Raw genomic sequence first — 18,143 nt, 5'->3', positions numbered from 1 at the left:
ACAGTCAGGTGATGATGCACAGTAGGAGAGAAGTGAGCCAGCGCGCCCTCTTCCCCCGCCCCCACCACACACACACACACACACACACACACACACACACACACACACACACACACACGAGATTAAGTCAGTCCTTGGTCTCTGGGGGCTTTGTCCTTGTTGAGTTCCTGAGACTCAAGTTTCTGAAAGGTACTCTGTGGGCGAAAGGATGCAGCCTTGTAGAAATGGTAGCTGGAACGGTAGACACAGAAACCCTTGACAGCCTGTGTCCCCCTGAGCACCACTTCTGTCCCATGCCTCAGTCTCCCTTGGTCGGTAGCTGAAGGACAATAACAACAGCTTGCAGCTTGATGCTTGTCGCGGAAAAGCTGGTGAAACTCTCGGGGCAGGATTCTGCACACCGAAAGCGCCCGTTACCTGTGTGTGACACACCCCTGCAAGCTCCCCGCCTTCCCTCGGGAGTGATCCCTGGGGCCTTACTTCCTACTCCTCCAGGCGCTGACAGCCCGCCGCTGGCGCACAGTAGTCAGGTGCACTTCCTAGGAGCCGGGGACTGCGTGGGTGGCACCCCAGCTCCCAGGCGGCCAAAGCCACAGCGGAGAGGGCGGGCCTAGGGGATTAGCGCCCCCGGCCGCTAGGCGGCGCTGCGCCCTGCCCGCCCTGCCGGGGCCACCTGAGCCGGCCGCTGCACCTCTGGGCCCGTGTGCATGGCGGCTGCCAATCCCTGACCTCGCTACCGAGTGTACCATGCAGTGCCTGGGCGCCGAGTACTTGGTAAGGGCGACAACCTGGGCCCTGAGGGAAGCGGCCTCTGCGGGCACCTGCACAGGCAGGACGCTTCCGCCTCCCATGTCACTTGGTGATCAAGCCATCTGCTCCGCGACACCGCTCCTTTAAGGACACCTGGACCGGAGGGAGTGTGTTGGGCCCAGGTCAGGAAGACGCAAGGGACTAGGGGGAGGAGGGTGCTCTTACCTCCAGTAAGAACTAGGCACCCAGAGGACTTCACATCCCACCCTGCAGAGAGCAGGTCTCCCCCAGGAGAGTCGGGTGACAAAGTTGAGTTACTTTAAGCAGCCTTTGGATAGGTTTCGGTTGGGCTGATTTCACCTGTTTTCTCCTTATTTTCTCAACTCTCCATTTTTATTTATTTATTTATATTCCTGGAAGGTTTCTGAAGAGAAAACACCCAGACAGAGAGAGTGGCGACCCCAGATTTACAGGAAATGCACAGATACGGCGTGGCTAGCTCTGTTCTTTCTCTTTTGGACTGGTTTGGTAAGTACGGCCGCTTGGCAGGTACAAGGCCCCGTTGTGTGTGTCCAGACACAAATGTGTCTTAAATGTGAGTCGTTTAAAGTTTATGCTGCAAGGACATTGGCCCAGAAGGAGCCTGAGTTAGGAAATTCTTCTTCTGGGATTTCACAATCTCCTCAGCTCCCTGAGGAGGCTGTCTTCTTGCAGCAGACCGAGATTTGTCGGGTCCCCATTAGGAACTGGAGAATCCGTGTCTTTCCTTTGGTAAGGGTGAGGTGAATTCCTTTCCTATCCAAGCTCTCAGAATGGAAGTCTTCAGTCAAATACTCCTCAACAACAGCCCAGAGATCGCTTTTTTCCTGGGTGCATACAGAGACACACACGTACACATGGGCACCTCCTTGGCCTGCTGTGTTTAGTAACGTGCTGCAAACCCTCTCCTTACATACTTGATTGGTGGTACACGTGATTGGTGGTAGACCCCATCGGACCCTGGTGAGTCAATCCTGAGAGTCTCGTGGAGCTGAATCTTGATTCTCTCAGTCCTGGAGCCTCAGTCACCCTTTTCAAAGGCTGTGCTAAGGAAGTCGCCCATGCCAGCTGGGGCATGCTATGTGCTGCATAGTAAATGGTTAACTCACAGTGCCCTATATCGACCTAGTAGTAATTACCTTCGTTGAAAAGACTTTATTTACTCACCCTAAAATACCATGCTTGTTCTACCCAAGTAAAGAAGGCATGCATTCAATTTTTAATTTTCCAGCTTTGTGTAGATAGACTTGATTGGACACACAGTGGAAGGCTGGGCCTGGAGGTGATTGCTCCTGCTGCCGCTGCTGCTGCTCTAGCTGAGGCCCTTGGACCTCTCCTCAAGGAGCCCAAAGAAGTCTGCGTACCTACTCTGTCTTATACCTCCCCTGTCCACGGCCTCTTCTCCTCCACTTCTGCTGCTCTGTAAATATAGGGAGCAGTTGTCCCTCCTGAGGACTCTGCAACTTTGACCTTGGGCTGTTACTGTCATTTAATGGTCCTCCCTGGCCCCTCCACCCCTCAAACTCTCAGGCGGGCAGCTGCCTAGGGAGACGATCATAGATGGCCCTTCACAGCCTGAAGAATTATGAGCTGGCTGAGACACTGCACGCACTGAGATGGAAACTGCAGAGAAAGCACACTTTGTTTGTAGGATAAATCTAAAGGTTTCCATATGCCCAGATTCTCTTCACTACATAAGAGTTCTCTCTTAGCTGACTAGCTTCTTTCCTCTTCTGCAAAATCTTTAGCTACAGATACCTATCCAAAGCAGAACAAAGTGTGTGTGTGTGTGTGTGTGTGTTCATCCACTGTTCCACTTCTGGGTCCTGTCATCACATCATAGACCAACTGACCAAGTGTAGGATTGATGTCGCTGCCCTCAGTCAGGGCTGGACAAAGCAGCTCGGTTGAGGATGCCAGACTTGCAAGCAGGGCTGGTCCCCTGCAAGCAGAAAGAGCACCAGCCTGTGCTGATGCTTGTATTAAATACATGAACAGAAAGCAAGCCTGAAGCTCTGAATGATCCCTGCCTTTCCTTACCCTCCAGTGTCCTCTCCCACATCACCCTTTCCTAGTTATCTTTCCAGACTCCCATTTCCCAGAGCCAGCTTGGAGCGACTTCATTTGAAGCCACAGCACACTAACATGCACACTTCCTAGACTGCTGATACTGGAGTCTGGGCTCTGAGGCCCGGAGCTCGCCAGCCTTACCTTGACAAAAGAAAACCAGGCCACAGGAGCTGGAGAAAGGAAGTGCGTTCATTTACAGTCTGGGGCAGAACTAGAGGCCAAAAAGTTGTTAGTTTTTCTCCACCTTTTCTGTTGGAGTCTTAAAATGAGGAAAACAAAGCCAGGAAATATTCCTATTCCGATTGAGCTGTGTGATAGATATCAGTACTGTTTGCTGCCTCTTCCTGATGGATGTGGAATCCCTCCTCCCGTGGGAGGGAGTGTCTGGGACCCCTAGGAAAAGTTTAGTTCCCTGAGGTCTGTTTTTCAAGGGCCCTGTTACACTGCTCACCACCTCTCCTCATGTGGAATTAAAATTGTGGTGATTGTTTACAGTGGTGTGAAGGGAACCCAAGAAAACTCAAATCTCTCACCTCCCCATGAACTTCCCAAGGGAGGCATGCACAGGAAGTCGGGGCACAGAGAAACTATCATGTTGTGATTAGATAAGTCTCTGATAAGACAGGCAAAAGCAGACACACACAAGTGCAGATGACATCAGGACTCACATCCCAAGCCAGGACAGAAGACGGACATGCCAAGGCCATTTAGGCACACAGACTCACCCTTTAGTGCCCTGCCTTGAAGAGAAGAAAGGGTGACCCTGACTGTTAGCAAAGGTGACCGATATATCCTAAAACTCTCATTAGCTAAACTGAGAAGGAACTTGGGAAGGGACAAGGGTCCCCTCCCCTACACGGTCTGCAGTTGATAAGTCCTGTTCCTTTGGGGGCTGTGTCTTCCCCTAAGCCTCTTGGTCCAACCCCAGCCCAGGGCAGTGCCATCAATAATAATAATCCTGGGAAGTGAATTTCAAGGGTTGTCACCCGGTTTTGTTTGTCTTTGTGTCCTCTAGTAAAGTCTCTAGTATCCACTGAGCACTCGAATATTTAATACTTTGGTTTTGTCTTTTTGAGACAGGGTCTTGTGTAGCCTGGGGTTGGCCTTGAACCCATTTTGTCACCAAGGCTGGTCTTGAATTCCCCCTGATCCTCCATCCTCTGCCTCCTGAGAGCTGGGGTTTCAGGTATGCACCACCTGCTCAGCTTATTACTTTTATTTCAAAACTGACAATGAATGCAGAGCCTCTGAAGTTCACTGATTTCAAGGCAGGGTACCTTTGGAGCATATGGCCACCCCCATTAGTGGACAGTATCCCGCAGCCTCTGTCCCTGAAGAAGCTTGCTAGCACCACATTCTTTTAGATGGCCTTCTGCATGTAGTAGATTGGGAGACTTACCCCAACCTAAGTGTGTATTATGAGAAGAAATCTCGGCAGTGGACAGACAGGTGTGTACAAGTCTGTGGATTGGACTGAAGTTTCAAATGTTCCACATTCACTATAAAAGTAGATTTATGAAATAACAACAACAAAATAACAAAAAAACACCGGTTGACTGCAAGATGCCCTCGCCAAGCAGAATCCTGAGATCGTTTTTTTTCCTCATAAGTTCTTTATTTTGGAGATTTTAAGCAAGTAGCCCAAATACTCCTTCAGACTTGTGCATTGATGCGTATCGACTGTGTAGCCTTGATCGAGTTCCCTATAAGTCATATGAAAAGCACATTTCTAAGGGAAGATGGGATGCCCCATAGCTCAGGCGGTAAGTGTTGGCATTGCAGGTGAGAGGACTGAATTTGACCGGGGGAGGAGAAAGATGAGACAGATAACGGTTGGGGCTCACTGGCTAGCCAGCCTAACCTACTTGGTGAGTTTCGAGCCTGGAGAGAAACTGTGTCTCAAAAAACCAACGTGGATGCTGTCTGCAGAGCAACAGCCAAAGCTGTCCTCTGACCTCCACGTACGCATACGTGCACACACGTGCACCCACACGTGAACACATGCGCACCCACACGTGCACACGCAGGGAAATATTATGTGCACTTGATACACTTAGATAACCCAGACGTGCTGAAGGGATGAAATGAAATTATCCCGGTCAAGTTTGGCTGAAAAATCACAAAGTGATGGCTTCTTGAAGAAGAGAAAGAAGAGGAGAGAGCAGAGCAGAATCTGAGAGCTTTAGGACCCCACTCCCACCCCCACCCCGTGTGCACGCACACCTGCTACACCAGCTTCACAAAGCTGGACCTTACCTGGGTGGGTGGAATTGCTAAGGGAGGGAAGGGCTGTGGATCTGTGGAGCATCCTTGTTCTTGTGTTTCACACCTTCATCTTCGGGGATGTGAGGGGCTGTGGTTTGCTCCCTGGCCAGGCAGTCATCCCATGCCCCTGGGTTTTTGCCAGGTGTTCATCATGGGCTATTCGGTGGTGGCTGGAGCAGCGGGAAGACTCCTCTTCGGCTATGACAGCTTCGGCAATGTGTGTGGCAAGAGGAACTCCCCAGTGGAAGGGGCCCCCCTCTCAGGGCAGGACATGACTCTCAGAAAGTAAGTCTTGTGACTTAGGTCTCCAATCTACAGAGGGGCTGGGGCTGTATTTCAAAACCTCGCCTTCATTTAAGAGCTTAGCAACTCTTCCTATCTGAAAAGGAGGCTGCGCGTGCCGGTAAGGGAGCAAGCAGCTGTAGAATCAGCCAGTCCCGGGTTCACATTCAGCCTCCACTATTTCTCAGCTCTGTGACCTGGGGGCAGAGTCCTTAGCCTCTCTGAGGCCAGTTTTCGTCTTTTTAAACTGGTAATTATGCCTATCTTTCCAGGGTGTTTTAACGCTCCCCTGAGACTCTGCATGAACTAAAGCTTAGCAGATGCTCAGTGTTCCCATGACAAGGTCTCAGAATCAGACAGGTAGTGTGCATTCTGCATTCTGCTTGGGATGTGGAAGGGAGTGCATTGGCGGTTTCCTGGGTTGGGGGTGGGTGGGTGATGAGGAGCTTGTCTATTGGAACTGTTTCCACAGGCTGGTGATGGGGTCGGTTGCACAGATCCGTCCGTGCCCTGAACTGTGTGCTGGAAATGATTAAGGAGGCAAACTGGATGTATATTTTAACAGAATTTTAAATTTCTAAACAAAATGAGGTCTGCGTGTGTCGTTCACCTCAGGAAATGTGTCCTACCGTTTAACTCGCATCCTTCCTCCCATCCCCAGTGGAGGGAGAGAGGCTTCCAGACCCCTTTGCCAGGTGTTCCCCTCACAGTCAGCCCCCCAGGGCTCTTCCCCTGAGTTCCTGTGGCTTTGGCAGCCTGTATCAGCCTTGGGTTGGGGGGGGGGTGGCGCAGCTGCCCCTGAGAGTTCATGACCAGCACGCTGATGGCGACAACCTACTTTGGGGCTGAGTAGCTGAAGGCAGCCTGGCTGTCCTGGCTCTTAGGCTGACTTAAATCCCCAACCTCAGCCCCCTCCTCCCCACTTGTCACCTCCCTGAGCTCCACTGTCCTCTGAAATTTAGAGCAGTCTCCATTACATTGTTTATATGCCAGTTTGAAGCACATCATAAACAGTTTGATCGACCCTTCTCTTCCTCCGTGACTTCTCGGGTAACTCTTGCTAGATCCCTCACTTCTCAGATGCAGACCCTAGAAAAGGAGAGGCTTGTTCCCATTTGAATACGGTTCCTAAGATGCTGCCAGTTGGTGTGATAAATGTTATTCGGATGCATTTGGCTACAAAAGTTTGTCTTAGTCATTCCCCCTTGTGATGGTACATGATACATTTCCAGAGCCCACAGTTAAACCAATGAGTCTCAGTGGCCTGCGATGGGCCTTTGTTTCCTCCATCTATAGACACGTGTTCTTTATGAATGCCTGCGATCTGGACGGCGAGGACAGGTGGCTTGGCCCCACGGCCCTCTGTGTATCCAGTTGTCCTGAGAAGCAGCTGGACACCCTGGAAGAGGTCCAGCACTTTGCCGACACCAATGGTAAGTGTTAAGGGCCTACTCTTCCCCCAGATCACCTGGTGTAGCAACCTGTAGGGTCCCAGATAGATAGTGTAACTTACCCTGAAGCTACTTTCTCTGAAAAGGTAGGAAGTATGCCCCTTTGCGGGCGTCTCTTAGTGGAAAGGACCAGGAGTGTTTTCTCAGGAACCTGTTCAGTGTCATTGAGGCTTTCTGCGCTTATTTGAACCCCCAGGTGTGGTCCCTGCTCACAGATCTACCTCAGAGGCTAAGAAGGGGACAGCAGACATAGGGCCCTGAGGTTCCCGTTCAAATCACCCACGTGGGGGCTTTTTAATGTTGTCAGAGACCTTGAATACTTTCACTGACAGAAAAAGGTCAGAAGTTGTACTAAAACCACTTGGTCCAGACAGTTCAGATGCACTTTAATTAAAAAAGGAAAGGAAAAAAATGAAGCAACTTGATGGTGAATTTTATCTGTCTGAAAAAATGGAGTGTGAGATCTTAAAAAACATTTTCAAAGCTGGGTGAAAAATCTCAAGCTCCTACAATAAATCATCTTCAAATAACCTTCAAATCATTTTTAATGACAATCCTGTGATTTATGATGTCAAATTTGGGGGTTTGGAAAGAAAGAGAACCCAAGTCATCCTCAGATGACACACCTGTTCTTTCCATGTGCAGGCCACCTGTTTTCCAAGGCTGGGTAATACATTCTAATTCCTTCATGATTTGGGAAAACAGCCGTGGCTTCTTTACTGGCTCCCCAAGGAAGATGGCTGCAATACATTTTTTTTTTTTAAATAGCCTAGTGTATATGTGTTCTGCTTTCAGGGTCTTTCCTGTGTGTCTATAGTTTGAATTCCTTCAACTATACTCAGAGTCCAAATGCAGATACACTGTGTCCCAGGCTCCCCGTTCCTCCAAGGTAAGAGCTTATGTACAAAAGGCATTTGGTGCATGATGCTGTCTGTTCCTCCTCTATACACTGGGAAAAATGAAAGGGAGATTCAGAGTGTGGCTCACAATCAGGGACAGAGAGGGACTGTTTCATATATATAATAGCCAATGGCTAAATCCGGAGAAAAACATCAAACAATAAGAGTACACATAGTCTTCAAACACCAGTGCTGGGCTGGCGAGGTGGCCCACGTGAAGGCGCTTGCCACAAAGCCTGGTGCCCTGAGTTTCATGCCCAGGACCCACATGATGTGAGGAGAGAACCCACTCCTGAAGATCACCCCCCAGCTTCCACCTGTATACCAGGGTGCACATGCACACGCATACACACAATAAAGTGTGATAATTCTTTAGAGACAGTGAAAACAAATATATACACTGTTACCAAATGAATGGTTTTTATGAAGCGGCTAACGTGCACTTTTCCTTCCCCAGTTCTTTGTTATCGTTAAGGAGAAATCATCAACATTCACTTTTTCACTACAACCAACATGGTTAGTTTTTATTGTTCAAGACTATGCCATAAGAAATAGCCCTGGCTGTCTGGAGAGATGTCTCACAGGGCACTTGTTAAGGGCACTTGTTCCTCTTGCAGAGGACCTGGGTTCTAGTCTCGGGATTCACATGGTGTCTTATAACCATCTGTAACTCCAGTCCCAGGAGACCCAACATACACACTCCTCTGACCTGGACCAGCACCAGGCACACATGTGGTGCACATACATACAACAAGGCAAAACACCCACAAAACAATGCTTTAAAAAGTTCAGTGTAGGGACTGGAGAGATGGCTCAGCGGTTAAGAGCACTGACTGCTCTTCCAGAGGACCCAGGTTCGATTCCTGTCACCTGCATGGCAGCTCACAACTGTCTGTAACTCCAGTTCCAGGGGATCCGACACCCTAATACAGACATAAATGCGGGCAAAACACCAATGCAAATGAAATAAAAGTAAATAAAAAATTCACGTATTCAGATGAAATGTATTAGAATTTCACATAAAGTTGTACATTAAGGCTTAAAAAGCTGACTATATATATTTTAAAGCAAGAACGAGGCCTGGAAGGGGAAGGTCAGGCAGGCTCCACACTTGTCGTGTCCAGCACAGGTCCTTCTGAACATCCTGGGTGAGCTCCTCGGGGTCTTTCTCACCCTGGCTTGCAGCCGGCAGCTTCCAAGTCCTTCCCGAGTGGCAGTGATGCAGTGCTGGCGTGGGTGGCCCACATTTGCCCCTTGGAAAAGGCCAAGGCCATGGCAGGGCGCTCTGCTGTGCTAAAGAAAGCTTGTTGACCTTGTATTGCCCTTCTTTTGGAAAAAATGAATAAGTACTCCTAAAAAGAATCCCCAAGGAACAATAATTTAAGTAAAACAAGACATTGTCTTGAGCAACCCATACAGTGTGGATGAAACTTTTGCTTGGGACCCTCAAAATAAAGTCTATTTTGTCACAGCCTAGCACATACATACCTTCATATGTAGGCGTAAAATAGACAGAAATGTCACAAAAAGACCTTCTCTTATATGAGTCATGTGATGGTTCCTATTCCAGTGAAGTTTTTAAATATATATATATATATGTGCATGCATGGCTAGTCAACATTCGAGCATGGAGAGGCGAGGTACTCAAAGGCCCCCACTCCTAGCTGACAGCTTCTAGAAGAGGGAGGGTCGGTTTTCTTTAGGGGCGTGGCTCCTGGTAGACGGGCTACACTTCAGTGGGTGGTCCCATGCCTAGAAATACATGATCAGCACAAATTGAACCTGGTGGATTTTTTTTTAAAAAAAAGGACACAAGGTTAAGTATGGAGGTGGGGACCGGATCTTGGAGGAGCTGGGGGAGGAGTGGAGGGGTTGTGACCAAAATCCATCGTATGAAATCCTTGAAGAATTAATAAAAATATTGTATTAAAAATAATCACTGCCAGACGGTGGTGACGTATGCCTTTAATCCCAGCACTCAAAAGGCAGATGGCAGGGGGACCTCTGAGTTCAAGTCCAAGCTGGTCTGTAGAGTGAGTTCTAAAGGACAGCCAGGGCTATACAGAGAAACCCTGTCTCAGGAAAAAAAAAATCAGCACAATCCTGTAACTGGCTGTAAATACAACTTGAAAAAAATATCAATCTCTCAAGACCTAAAGGCAACAAGCAGGGTCGAACTTATAGGAGTCAGGGTGTAATCCATCATCTTATAGCACTCTTTTCTAAAATTTGCAATTTGAAAGCTTATTCAATCCGCTTTCCTACAGTATCTTATTTTTTAATATGGTTATTCTTGCTTATCTTAATGAACTATAACTGAACCAGGAAAAACAACTGGAACATTTGAGTGGGCTAAAGTAAGATTATGTAATGCTTGGACAGGGAATATTAGTGATTAGGAACAATATAAGTGTGCCTGCATAAAGAATTGAAAAAAGAGTGTGTGTGTGTGTGTGTGTGTGTGTGTGTGTGCATACATGCGTGTGCAAGTGAGCATGGGGAGGCCAGAGAACCCCCTCTGGGCTTATACTGAGAAATACCATCGACCTCTTAGAGACAGGGTCCTGTTGGCTTGGAGCTCACCAGTTAGGCACTGTCTCTGTCTCTCCTGTGCTGGGATTACAAGGGTGTGCCAACACACCAGCATTTTTGCACAAATTCCGGGCAACCCAGCCCTCTTACTTACAAGGCAAACTCTTTCCTGTAAACTAAGCCATCTCCACTCCCCCACCCCTAGTCCTGAGAATGAAATTTTTTAAGGTTTCCATTTAAACAGAGTCCAATCAACTGTCCTCTTTCTGTAACTGGGATGACAGCCATGATTCCATGGGAAATTTATATGGTGCTACTGAAAAACAGCACATTTGTGGGGCTCTTAGTCCGTTCCTTTTCTAAGCCTATGACATGTATCACCCACTGGGGCCTCACAGAGTGTCTGTGCTGTAGGTATCATTTTATACACAAGAAAACCGATCAGAGAAAGGCTGAGCCCATATGATGAGCATGTAGAAAAACAGGCATCCAACCGAGCAGCAGTGTCCATACTGGGTTCTGTAACCCAGCGTATGCAATCAAGGCTAGATCGGACAACCTGGTAATGGACTCCTTAGGCTCACAGCAAGCTAGAAGGGGAAAAATATCTCATGATCACATGACCTGGAGCCACCACCTCTTCTACCTCTGAAGCCAGCCCCAACCTTTTCACCCTGCAGCTCAGATCTTGCCAATGCTAACTTTCCAAGTGCAGACAGAAGTATTGATTGACTAGCCTTTTTTGGACAAAGCGAGGGAGACAAAAATAGGCTTGAGGGTACCATTTCCTTTTCCTACACAAGCAAGCGTTTGTTTAAGATGGAAATTATCATATTTATCCTGGAAGAGCTGTGCCAAGCCTTAAAAGCTACAGAACATGAGAAGTGTGGCCGTAGAGCCAAAGAACATTTTCTGAATACTTCTTTTGACTACATCAATTGTTTCTTCTGCTTGTGGCGATCGCTTAAGGTATAACTCACCCTTTAGAGCAGTGGCTGAATTTCAAAAAGGCATGGGCACCTGTGCACGAGCTTTGATGAGCAATGAAAAAGTACTAAGGAAGATAATGCGCAAAACTGTCTTTTTTCCTTTGGTGCCTAGCACAGTACTTCATTTTGAGTCTCCCATGCATTTGAAATCTAAAAGGCCTGGGATTCTCTGCCACACTCTCACCTCCCACTCAATTCCAGTTCTGGCCTCCTGCTCGTCAACACTGTGTTGTTTACTTGGGTGAAATCCACATACAGATGTCTATACATCTTTCTGGGTGGCCCTCCAGACTCCTTTCTGCAAGCTGGAATGATTTTGCTAGTGGCGATGAAATGTAGACGTGTGGAAGAAACCTCAGGCTGTGGACTAATGCACCTCTGGCCCAGTTAATGACGGGCATTTTCAGTGGACTGCTAGGCAGCCTGTCTCACCTGGAAAGTTAGTATTGGCAAGGTCTGCACTTGAGGGTGAAAGGCTGGGGCTGGCTGCAGAGGCAGAGGAGGAGGAGGAGGAGGAGGTGGTGCCTCCAGGACACGTGGTATGGCATGTTTTCCCTTCCTAGCTCAGTGTGAGCCTGAGGAGGCCACTCATAAGAGATCCAAACTTCACGTTTCTCTGTGTCCCTTTCAGGGTAAGATGGGTCATTCTTGTCATTCTTTATCAGCACAGGATTAGTGAATCACACACACACACTCACTCACGCACGCGCGCACACACACACACACGTTAGTAAAGCCACATGCATAAAATTACGAATAATGTTCAGATCAAAGGAATAAAAGAGCATTAAGTCTGTGTTTGCTCTTAGCTTTTAGAAACCCTGGTGAAACTTCAGAATACATTTGCTTTGAAAACACTTGCAATTTATTGGTGTTGTGAAACCGTTTAGTGTCAGAAAAGCAAAAGAAATTAGAGGTTTGGAAATCGGAAATCGGGAGCTAATTGCTGCTCTGCAGAAGGTATGATTATAGACCTGGGAAGGCAGGATAAGTGCCTGGGAAGTCCCTGTGTGCAATAAAAGAACTCATGTAGGTGGCGTGGGATCAGCTAGTATTTTGAAATCTGCACATTCGTGGGTTTAAAAAAATACTTATTTACTACAGCAGGAACAAAGATCCCATACAAAGACACCAAAATCAGTTTAAAAAGAACTATATGAGAACCAGGGGAGGAAAACACCAGCGCCATTTTAGGTACAATGAAAAAACAAAAACAAATGCAAAGGTACTCTGTGTTAACCGTACAGTCCAGCATGAAAAGACTTTATTCCTCTCTATTGGTCTATTAACTTATCATTATGGCAATGGGCAGATCAACAGGATTAAATCCAAATATGGTAATGTATTGCATGATAAAACTGGCATTGTCAGCCGGGCGGTGGTGGCGCACGCCTTTAATCCCAGCACTCGGGAGGCAGAGACAGGCGGATCTCTGTGAGTTCGAGGCCAGCCTGGGCTACCAAGTGAGTTCCAGGAAAGGCGCAAAGCTACACGGAGAAACTCTGTCTCGAAAAACCAAAAAAAAAAAAAAAAAAAAAAAAAAAAAAAAAAAAACTGGCATTGTCAATCAATGGGGAAATGTGAATTATTTGATAAATGGTTATTAGGCCAACCAGAGAGACAGCCAATGGATGGTTTTCATATAGAAAATGAAACCAGAAGGTATTAGAAGTTTACAAGGATTCTTTCACATCCTGAAAGTGGGGAAGGCTTCTAACTCCTACTGAAATTCACTAAGACAAGCCCTCAGAAGGCTGAGACAGGGGAATTGCCATGAATCTGAGACCAGCACAAAACAGATAAAAATGTGATTTGAAAAACCTAAGAAATCTAGTTAATACTATACTTGATGATGAGCAGTTCACACTTTATAGCTAAGATTAGAAACAAGCAATATAGCACGAATCCTAATTGATCCTAATAATAAAAACCTGGAGCCAGATATCGAGGTAAATGCTCAAAGTTCAGTAAAGGAGCCAGCAACTAGAGAGATTTCTTACCTCTATCAAATCTTCAGGCCTAAAGGGGGAGATCCTGTCTCTATGAATCCTCAAACTGAATGGGCTGAGATCCTGTCTCCACCTCCCTAGTGCTGGGATTAAATGTGTGAGCTGCCACCACCACCTGGCTCTGTTTCTCTTTAAAATAGATTGAACTTTATATAGCCCAGGGTGGCCTTGAACTCCTGATATTCCTGTTTCCTCCTCCCAAATTCTAGGACTAAAGGTGTGTGCCACCACAGCATGGCCTCTAGTGGCTAGCTCTGCTCTCTCATCTTCAGGCAAACTTTGTTTGTTAGCATATAAACAAAATAGCACTACAGAGCAAGGAAGCCAGCAGGTGGTGGTGCACACCTTTAAGCCCAGGCAAAGGCAGGCAGATCTTTGTGAGATCAAGGCCAGCTTGGTCTATAGAGTGAGTTCCATGATAGCCAGAGCTGTTACACAGAGAAACCCTGTCAAAAGAAAGAAAGAAGGGAGGGAGGGAGGGAGGAAGGAAGGAAGGAAGGAAGGAAGGAAGGAAGGAAGGAAGGAAGGAAGGAAGGAAGGAAGGAAGGAAGGAAGGAAGGAAGGAAACAAACTAGGTGGCAGTCTGTTCCAAACACTTCTACTCAATTCTGAGATGGATGGTCTAGGGATGATCATGGGTAAGGAAAAGAAAAAGGAGGGAAGAAGAAAGACCAAGTTCATGTAAAGATGAGTAACAGTGGTCTAGAACTATTCAAAGGACCTATAAAATAATTAAGCAAATTGAGCAAAGGAGCTAGTCACAGGTCAATTATCTTTCTGAGCTGTGCATAATGGCGCACGCCTTTAATCCCAGCACTTGGGGCAGAGGCAGGTGGATCTCTGTGTTTGAGGCCAGCCTGGTCTACAGAGTGAGTTCCAAAATAGTAAAGACTATACACAGAGACCTTGTCTTAAAATTTTTTTTTAAAAAAGTCTTTTTGAATTCTAGTAGCAAACACTTTACCAGAATTTTTAAAAAGAAAGAAACGTAGAAATAAACTTACAGGCAAATCTGTGACCTCAGCTGTAAATGTTAAGATCTTGCTGAGAGAAATGAAAGAACCTGTGAGCGGCCGGAAAGGGGGCCGCCCTCTCGCCCGTCACGTTGAACGCACGTTCGTGTGGAACCTGGCGCTAAACCTTTCGTAGACGACCTGCTTCTGGGTCGGGGTTTCGTACGCAGCAGAGCAGCTCCCTCGCTGCGATCTATTGAAAGTCAGCCCTCGACACAAGGGTTTGTAAAAAAAAAAAAAAAAAAAAAAGAACCTGTGTACAATTATTAATATTAATTACTAATTATACAATTAATTTAGGATGTCATCTCTCTCATCATTGTTTTATATGTTTAGCACATCCCAATATGAGCTTTTTTGTTTAATTTTTTGTTTTTGTTTTTTTGAGACAGGTTTTCTCTGTGTAGTTTTGGGGCCTATCCTGGATCTCACTCTGTAAACCAGGCTGGCCTTCCAATATGAGTTTTATAGAAACTGATAAGTTTATTCTAAAAACATAGAAAAGATACAATTATAGGTATTGTAGTTTATGGACATATTGTAAACTATCTTCCTTGGGCTCGTATGTTATGCACTTGGCCTCAGGTGACAGCGCTGTTTTGGGAGGTTCTAGAAACTTCACGAGACGGGACCTGGGCAGGCGGAGTGGCTAGAAGTGGATCTCTCAGTGTCTCCTGCCTCTGCACCCCCCAACCCTCACCCACACCCACCCCTGCCTCTGTGCATTCTTTCCCACTCACTGCTTCCTGTCCACTACAAGGAAGATCCTCCACCACAAACACTATGATATTCTCAAGTACATGGGCCCAAGCAAACATGGACTGAAACCCCAGAGAGTGTGAGTCAGAATAAAACATTCTTCCCTTGAGTGATGTAGCGTTGCGCCTTTCCTGGAACTCCCTCTGTAGTCCAGGCTGGCCTTGAACTCACAGAGATCCACCTGCCTCTGCCCCCCTCCAAGTGCTGGGATTAAAGGCGTGCGCCACCACCGCCCGCCCAGCCAGAATACACATTTTAAAAATGCATGAACAAATGGACTGAGATGTGTTCCAATAAAGCTTTAGGTATTAAAAAAAAGAAAGAAAGAAAGAAAGAAAGAAAGAAAGAAAGAAAGAAAGAAAGAAAGAAAGAAAGAAAGAAAGAAGGAAAGAAGGAAAGAAGGAAAGAAGGAAAGAAGGAAAGAAGGAAAGAAAGAAAGAAAGAAAGAAAGAAAGAAAGAAAGAAAGAAAGAAAGAAAGAAAGAAAGAAAGAAAGAAAGAAAAGAAAAGAAAAGAAAAGGCAATGAGCCACATTTGGTGATCTCGACTTTCAAGTAGTAACAAAAGGACAAATAGCACAGTAGAATCAGGAAAAAGACACAAGCAGGCATGAACTCTGATGGGACAAGACCCTTACTAGAGGAGTTAGTCATTTCGGGAACAAAATTAAGAACTGCTGAGAACATGAAATCGGAACATCCATATACGTGTGTCCAGAAACTATGTGAATGGTGAGGCCAGTCTCGGGAGAAAATGAGATAGCTTCTTACCCAGTTAAGCATATACATACCACATAACCCCAGTCATTCCACTTTTAGGTCTTTACCCAAGAGAATGAAAATTATACAGCTCAAAATGATATATGTGTGTGAAAGTTTATAGCCTCCTTTCTGTTTGATATTTGGAAACAACTCCAAAGATAATCAGCAGAAAGACAGAAGATCAAGTTTTATGTCCATTGAGTGGGTAGTGCTAGGCATTAAAAGGGTTAATGTGCTGACCTGTGCAACACCCAAGTGGAAGGGAAAGCAGCGGGACACAAAGGTGCGCGTCCTGTGATACCAGATGATATCAGAATCAAACCCAGCTTACAGTAGTAGAAATCAGGTCTGGTGAGCTAGGGATGCAGCTTAGTTGTAAAGTACTTGCTTAGCATGCATAAAGCCCCGGATTCAAAAGCCCTGGGTTCAAGTTCTCAGAACTGTAGAAACAGAGCACTATGGTACATGACTGTAACCCAGTGGAAGAATCGGGAGCTCAAAATCACCCTGGGCTGCATAATGACAACAGTCTCTCGAAATAAACAAACAAAAATGAACAGTCAGATCTGTAGGAGAATAAGGGGACCTACTGCAGCTATAAAAATGTTTCATGTCCTAATCCGGCCCTGGTGGTTCATGCCTGTAATCCCAGCACCTGAAGGTGCAGGCAGGAAAATTCCAAGTTTAAGGCCAGCATTAGTTACGCAATGAGATGATGGGATGAGGTGGCAGGTGTGTGTGTGTGTGTGTGTGTGTGTGTGTGTGTGTGTGTGTGTGTGTGTGTGTGTGTGTGTGTGTAGGGGAAGTTGTTCCTATCATGTCTTAAAAGGGGTAGTGGTTATGTGAATATATGTATTTACCAAAAGTCTGGTTGCATGTTTAAGACCTGAGTGCTACATGGCAACATGCATATGTTACAACAGTAAAAAGAAAAAAATCCCAGGAGCTGCAGAGATGGCTCAGAGGTTAAAAGTGTAAATTGCTCTTGCAGAGGACCTGAGTTCAGTTCCCAGGACCCACACTGAGTGGTTGACAACTGACTATAACTCCAGTTCCAGGGAGTGCAATGTCTGGCTTCCCCAGGCACCTGTACTCTCCTGCACACACATATACATGATTAAAAATAAAGTAATTCTAAAAAGGAAAATAGGAAATCCCTCATATTCTGTTATGTGCAGAGCTGTAAGGTACATTATTAACATTGTTAAAAGAAAAGAGTAGATCAGTGTGTAGTATACAGCCTTTTGTTTTAAAGGGGGAAATGTATGATTTATGTGTTTTCAGATAGACAATGCACAAATCTATACTCATGGACATAACATTCCACAACCATTATATCCTACAAACAGAACATAAGACATAGAAAGAACCTGGATTTTTTTTTCCTCTCTGTGCCTTTAAATTTATTCAGTGAAACTAGTCCATCTCCCCACCTCTTGCTCTTGAGTTAAACACTGGCAGTTCTGGAGTCTTCTCTGGCTACTCTTAGGTACTGTGTTGTGTATCCTCCACTCCTGCTGGTCATTTGGGAGGTCCTCTTGGGTACCGAGTGGGGCAGTATGCAGCCTCATTCTGCTGAGGCCCCCACTGCCTTCCATACAGCTGCCTTAGATACTGTCGGCAGAACCTAACAATGTGGACCCAGCATGTGTAGCCTATCTGGACCTCAAAAAGCCCTCATACATGCCTTGTCCCCGAATAAGGCCATGGTGGCAGATACTCCCTAATCAAAGCCATGCCCCCATCCAGATGTTGCAAGGTGCCTCACACCCCTTGGGATTCTGTTTACTGTTTTCCATGAAATCCTCTTCATCTAACTTAGGACATAGGAGAGGTGCTTCTCATCTTCTTCCCCTTGGGGATGAAGTCTCAGGACAGTTCTCCTAGCCAAAACAAACTCTAGTACTGTTTTCACAATGACTGCTCTTATCAACAACTGAACAGGACTGAAATTCAGTTTATGATGTTTATGAAAAAACCAAATCAGCCAAAGAGGGAGATCTCAGAACAGAGTATAGATAAATGATCTAACTATGTAAAATGGACGACAGTAGAGCATGGTGACACAAGCCTTTAATCCCAGCACTGGAGAGGCAGAGGCAGAGGCAGGCCCTCTCAGGGAATTTGAGGCCAGCCTGGTCTACATAGGGAGTTCCATGAGATCCAGGGCTATGGAGTGACACCTGTCTATAAGTAAGTAAGTAAATAAATAAGTAAATAAATAAATAAGTAAATAAATAAACAAACAAATAAATAAACAAATAAATGTAGGGCAGCCTCACTGAAGCAGGTAGAAAGAAAAAGAGCTGTCCGAAGTAGCTTTGG

The 18,143-nt window shown here is 46.1% G+C and overlaps 1 protein-coding gene across 6 annotated transcripts in view; it reads left to right on the top strand.

Annotated features, from left to right (window-relative positions):
• The first annotated feature begins 621 nt into the window (after window positions 1-621).
• Window positions 622-18,143, top strand: part of Slc44a3 (solute carrier family 44 member 3) — a 78,492-nt gene continuing 60,970 nt past the window's right edge. For 2 of the 6 annotated variants that reach the window (XM_076574890.1, XM_006977853.4), the window contains exons 1-5: window positions 646-774; window positions 1,171-1,278; window positions 5,267-5,409; window positions 6,703-6,839; window positions 7,653-7,746. In XM_076574890.1, the coding sequence (XP_076431005.1) occupies window positions 748-774; window positions 1,171-1,278; window positions 5,267-5,409; window positions 6,703-6,839; window positions 7,653-7,746 (509 nt within the window). In that variant the 5' untranslated portion in view covers window positions 646-747. Of the gene's footprint in view, window positions 775-905; window positions 933-1,170; window positions 1,279-5,266; window positions 5,410-6,702; window positions 6,840-7,652; window positions 7,747-18,143 lie in introns of those variants that run through there. The other 4 variants (XM_076574891.1, XM_006977852.4, XM_015996553.3 and 1 more) reach the window with 4 other exon arrangements.

The sequence above is a fragment of the Peromyscus maniculatus genome, chromosome 6 (genome assembly GCF_049852395.1).
Source record: "Peromyscus maniculatus bairdii isolate BWxNUB_F1_BW_parent chromosome 6, HU_Pman_BW_mat_3.1, whole genome shotgun sequence".
Classification (NCBI taxonomy): domain Eukaryota; kingdom Metazoa; phylum Chordata; class Mammalia; order Rodentia; family Cricetidae; genus Peromyscus; species Peromyscus maniculatus.
The sequence above is the reverse complement of the archived record's forward strand: the minus strand, read 5'-3'. Positions and strand labels throughout refer to the sequence as shown.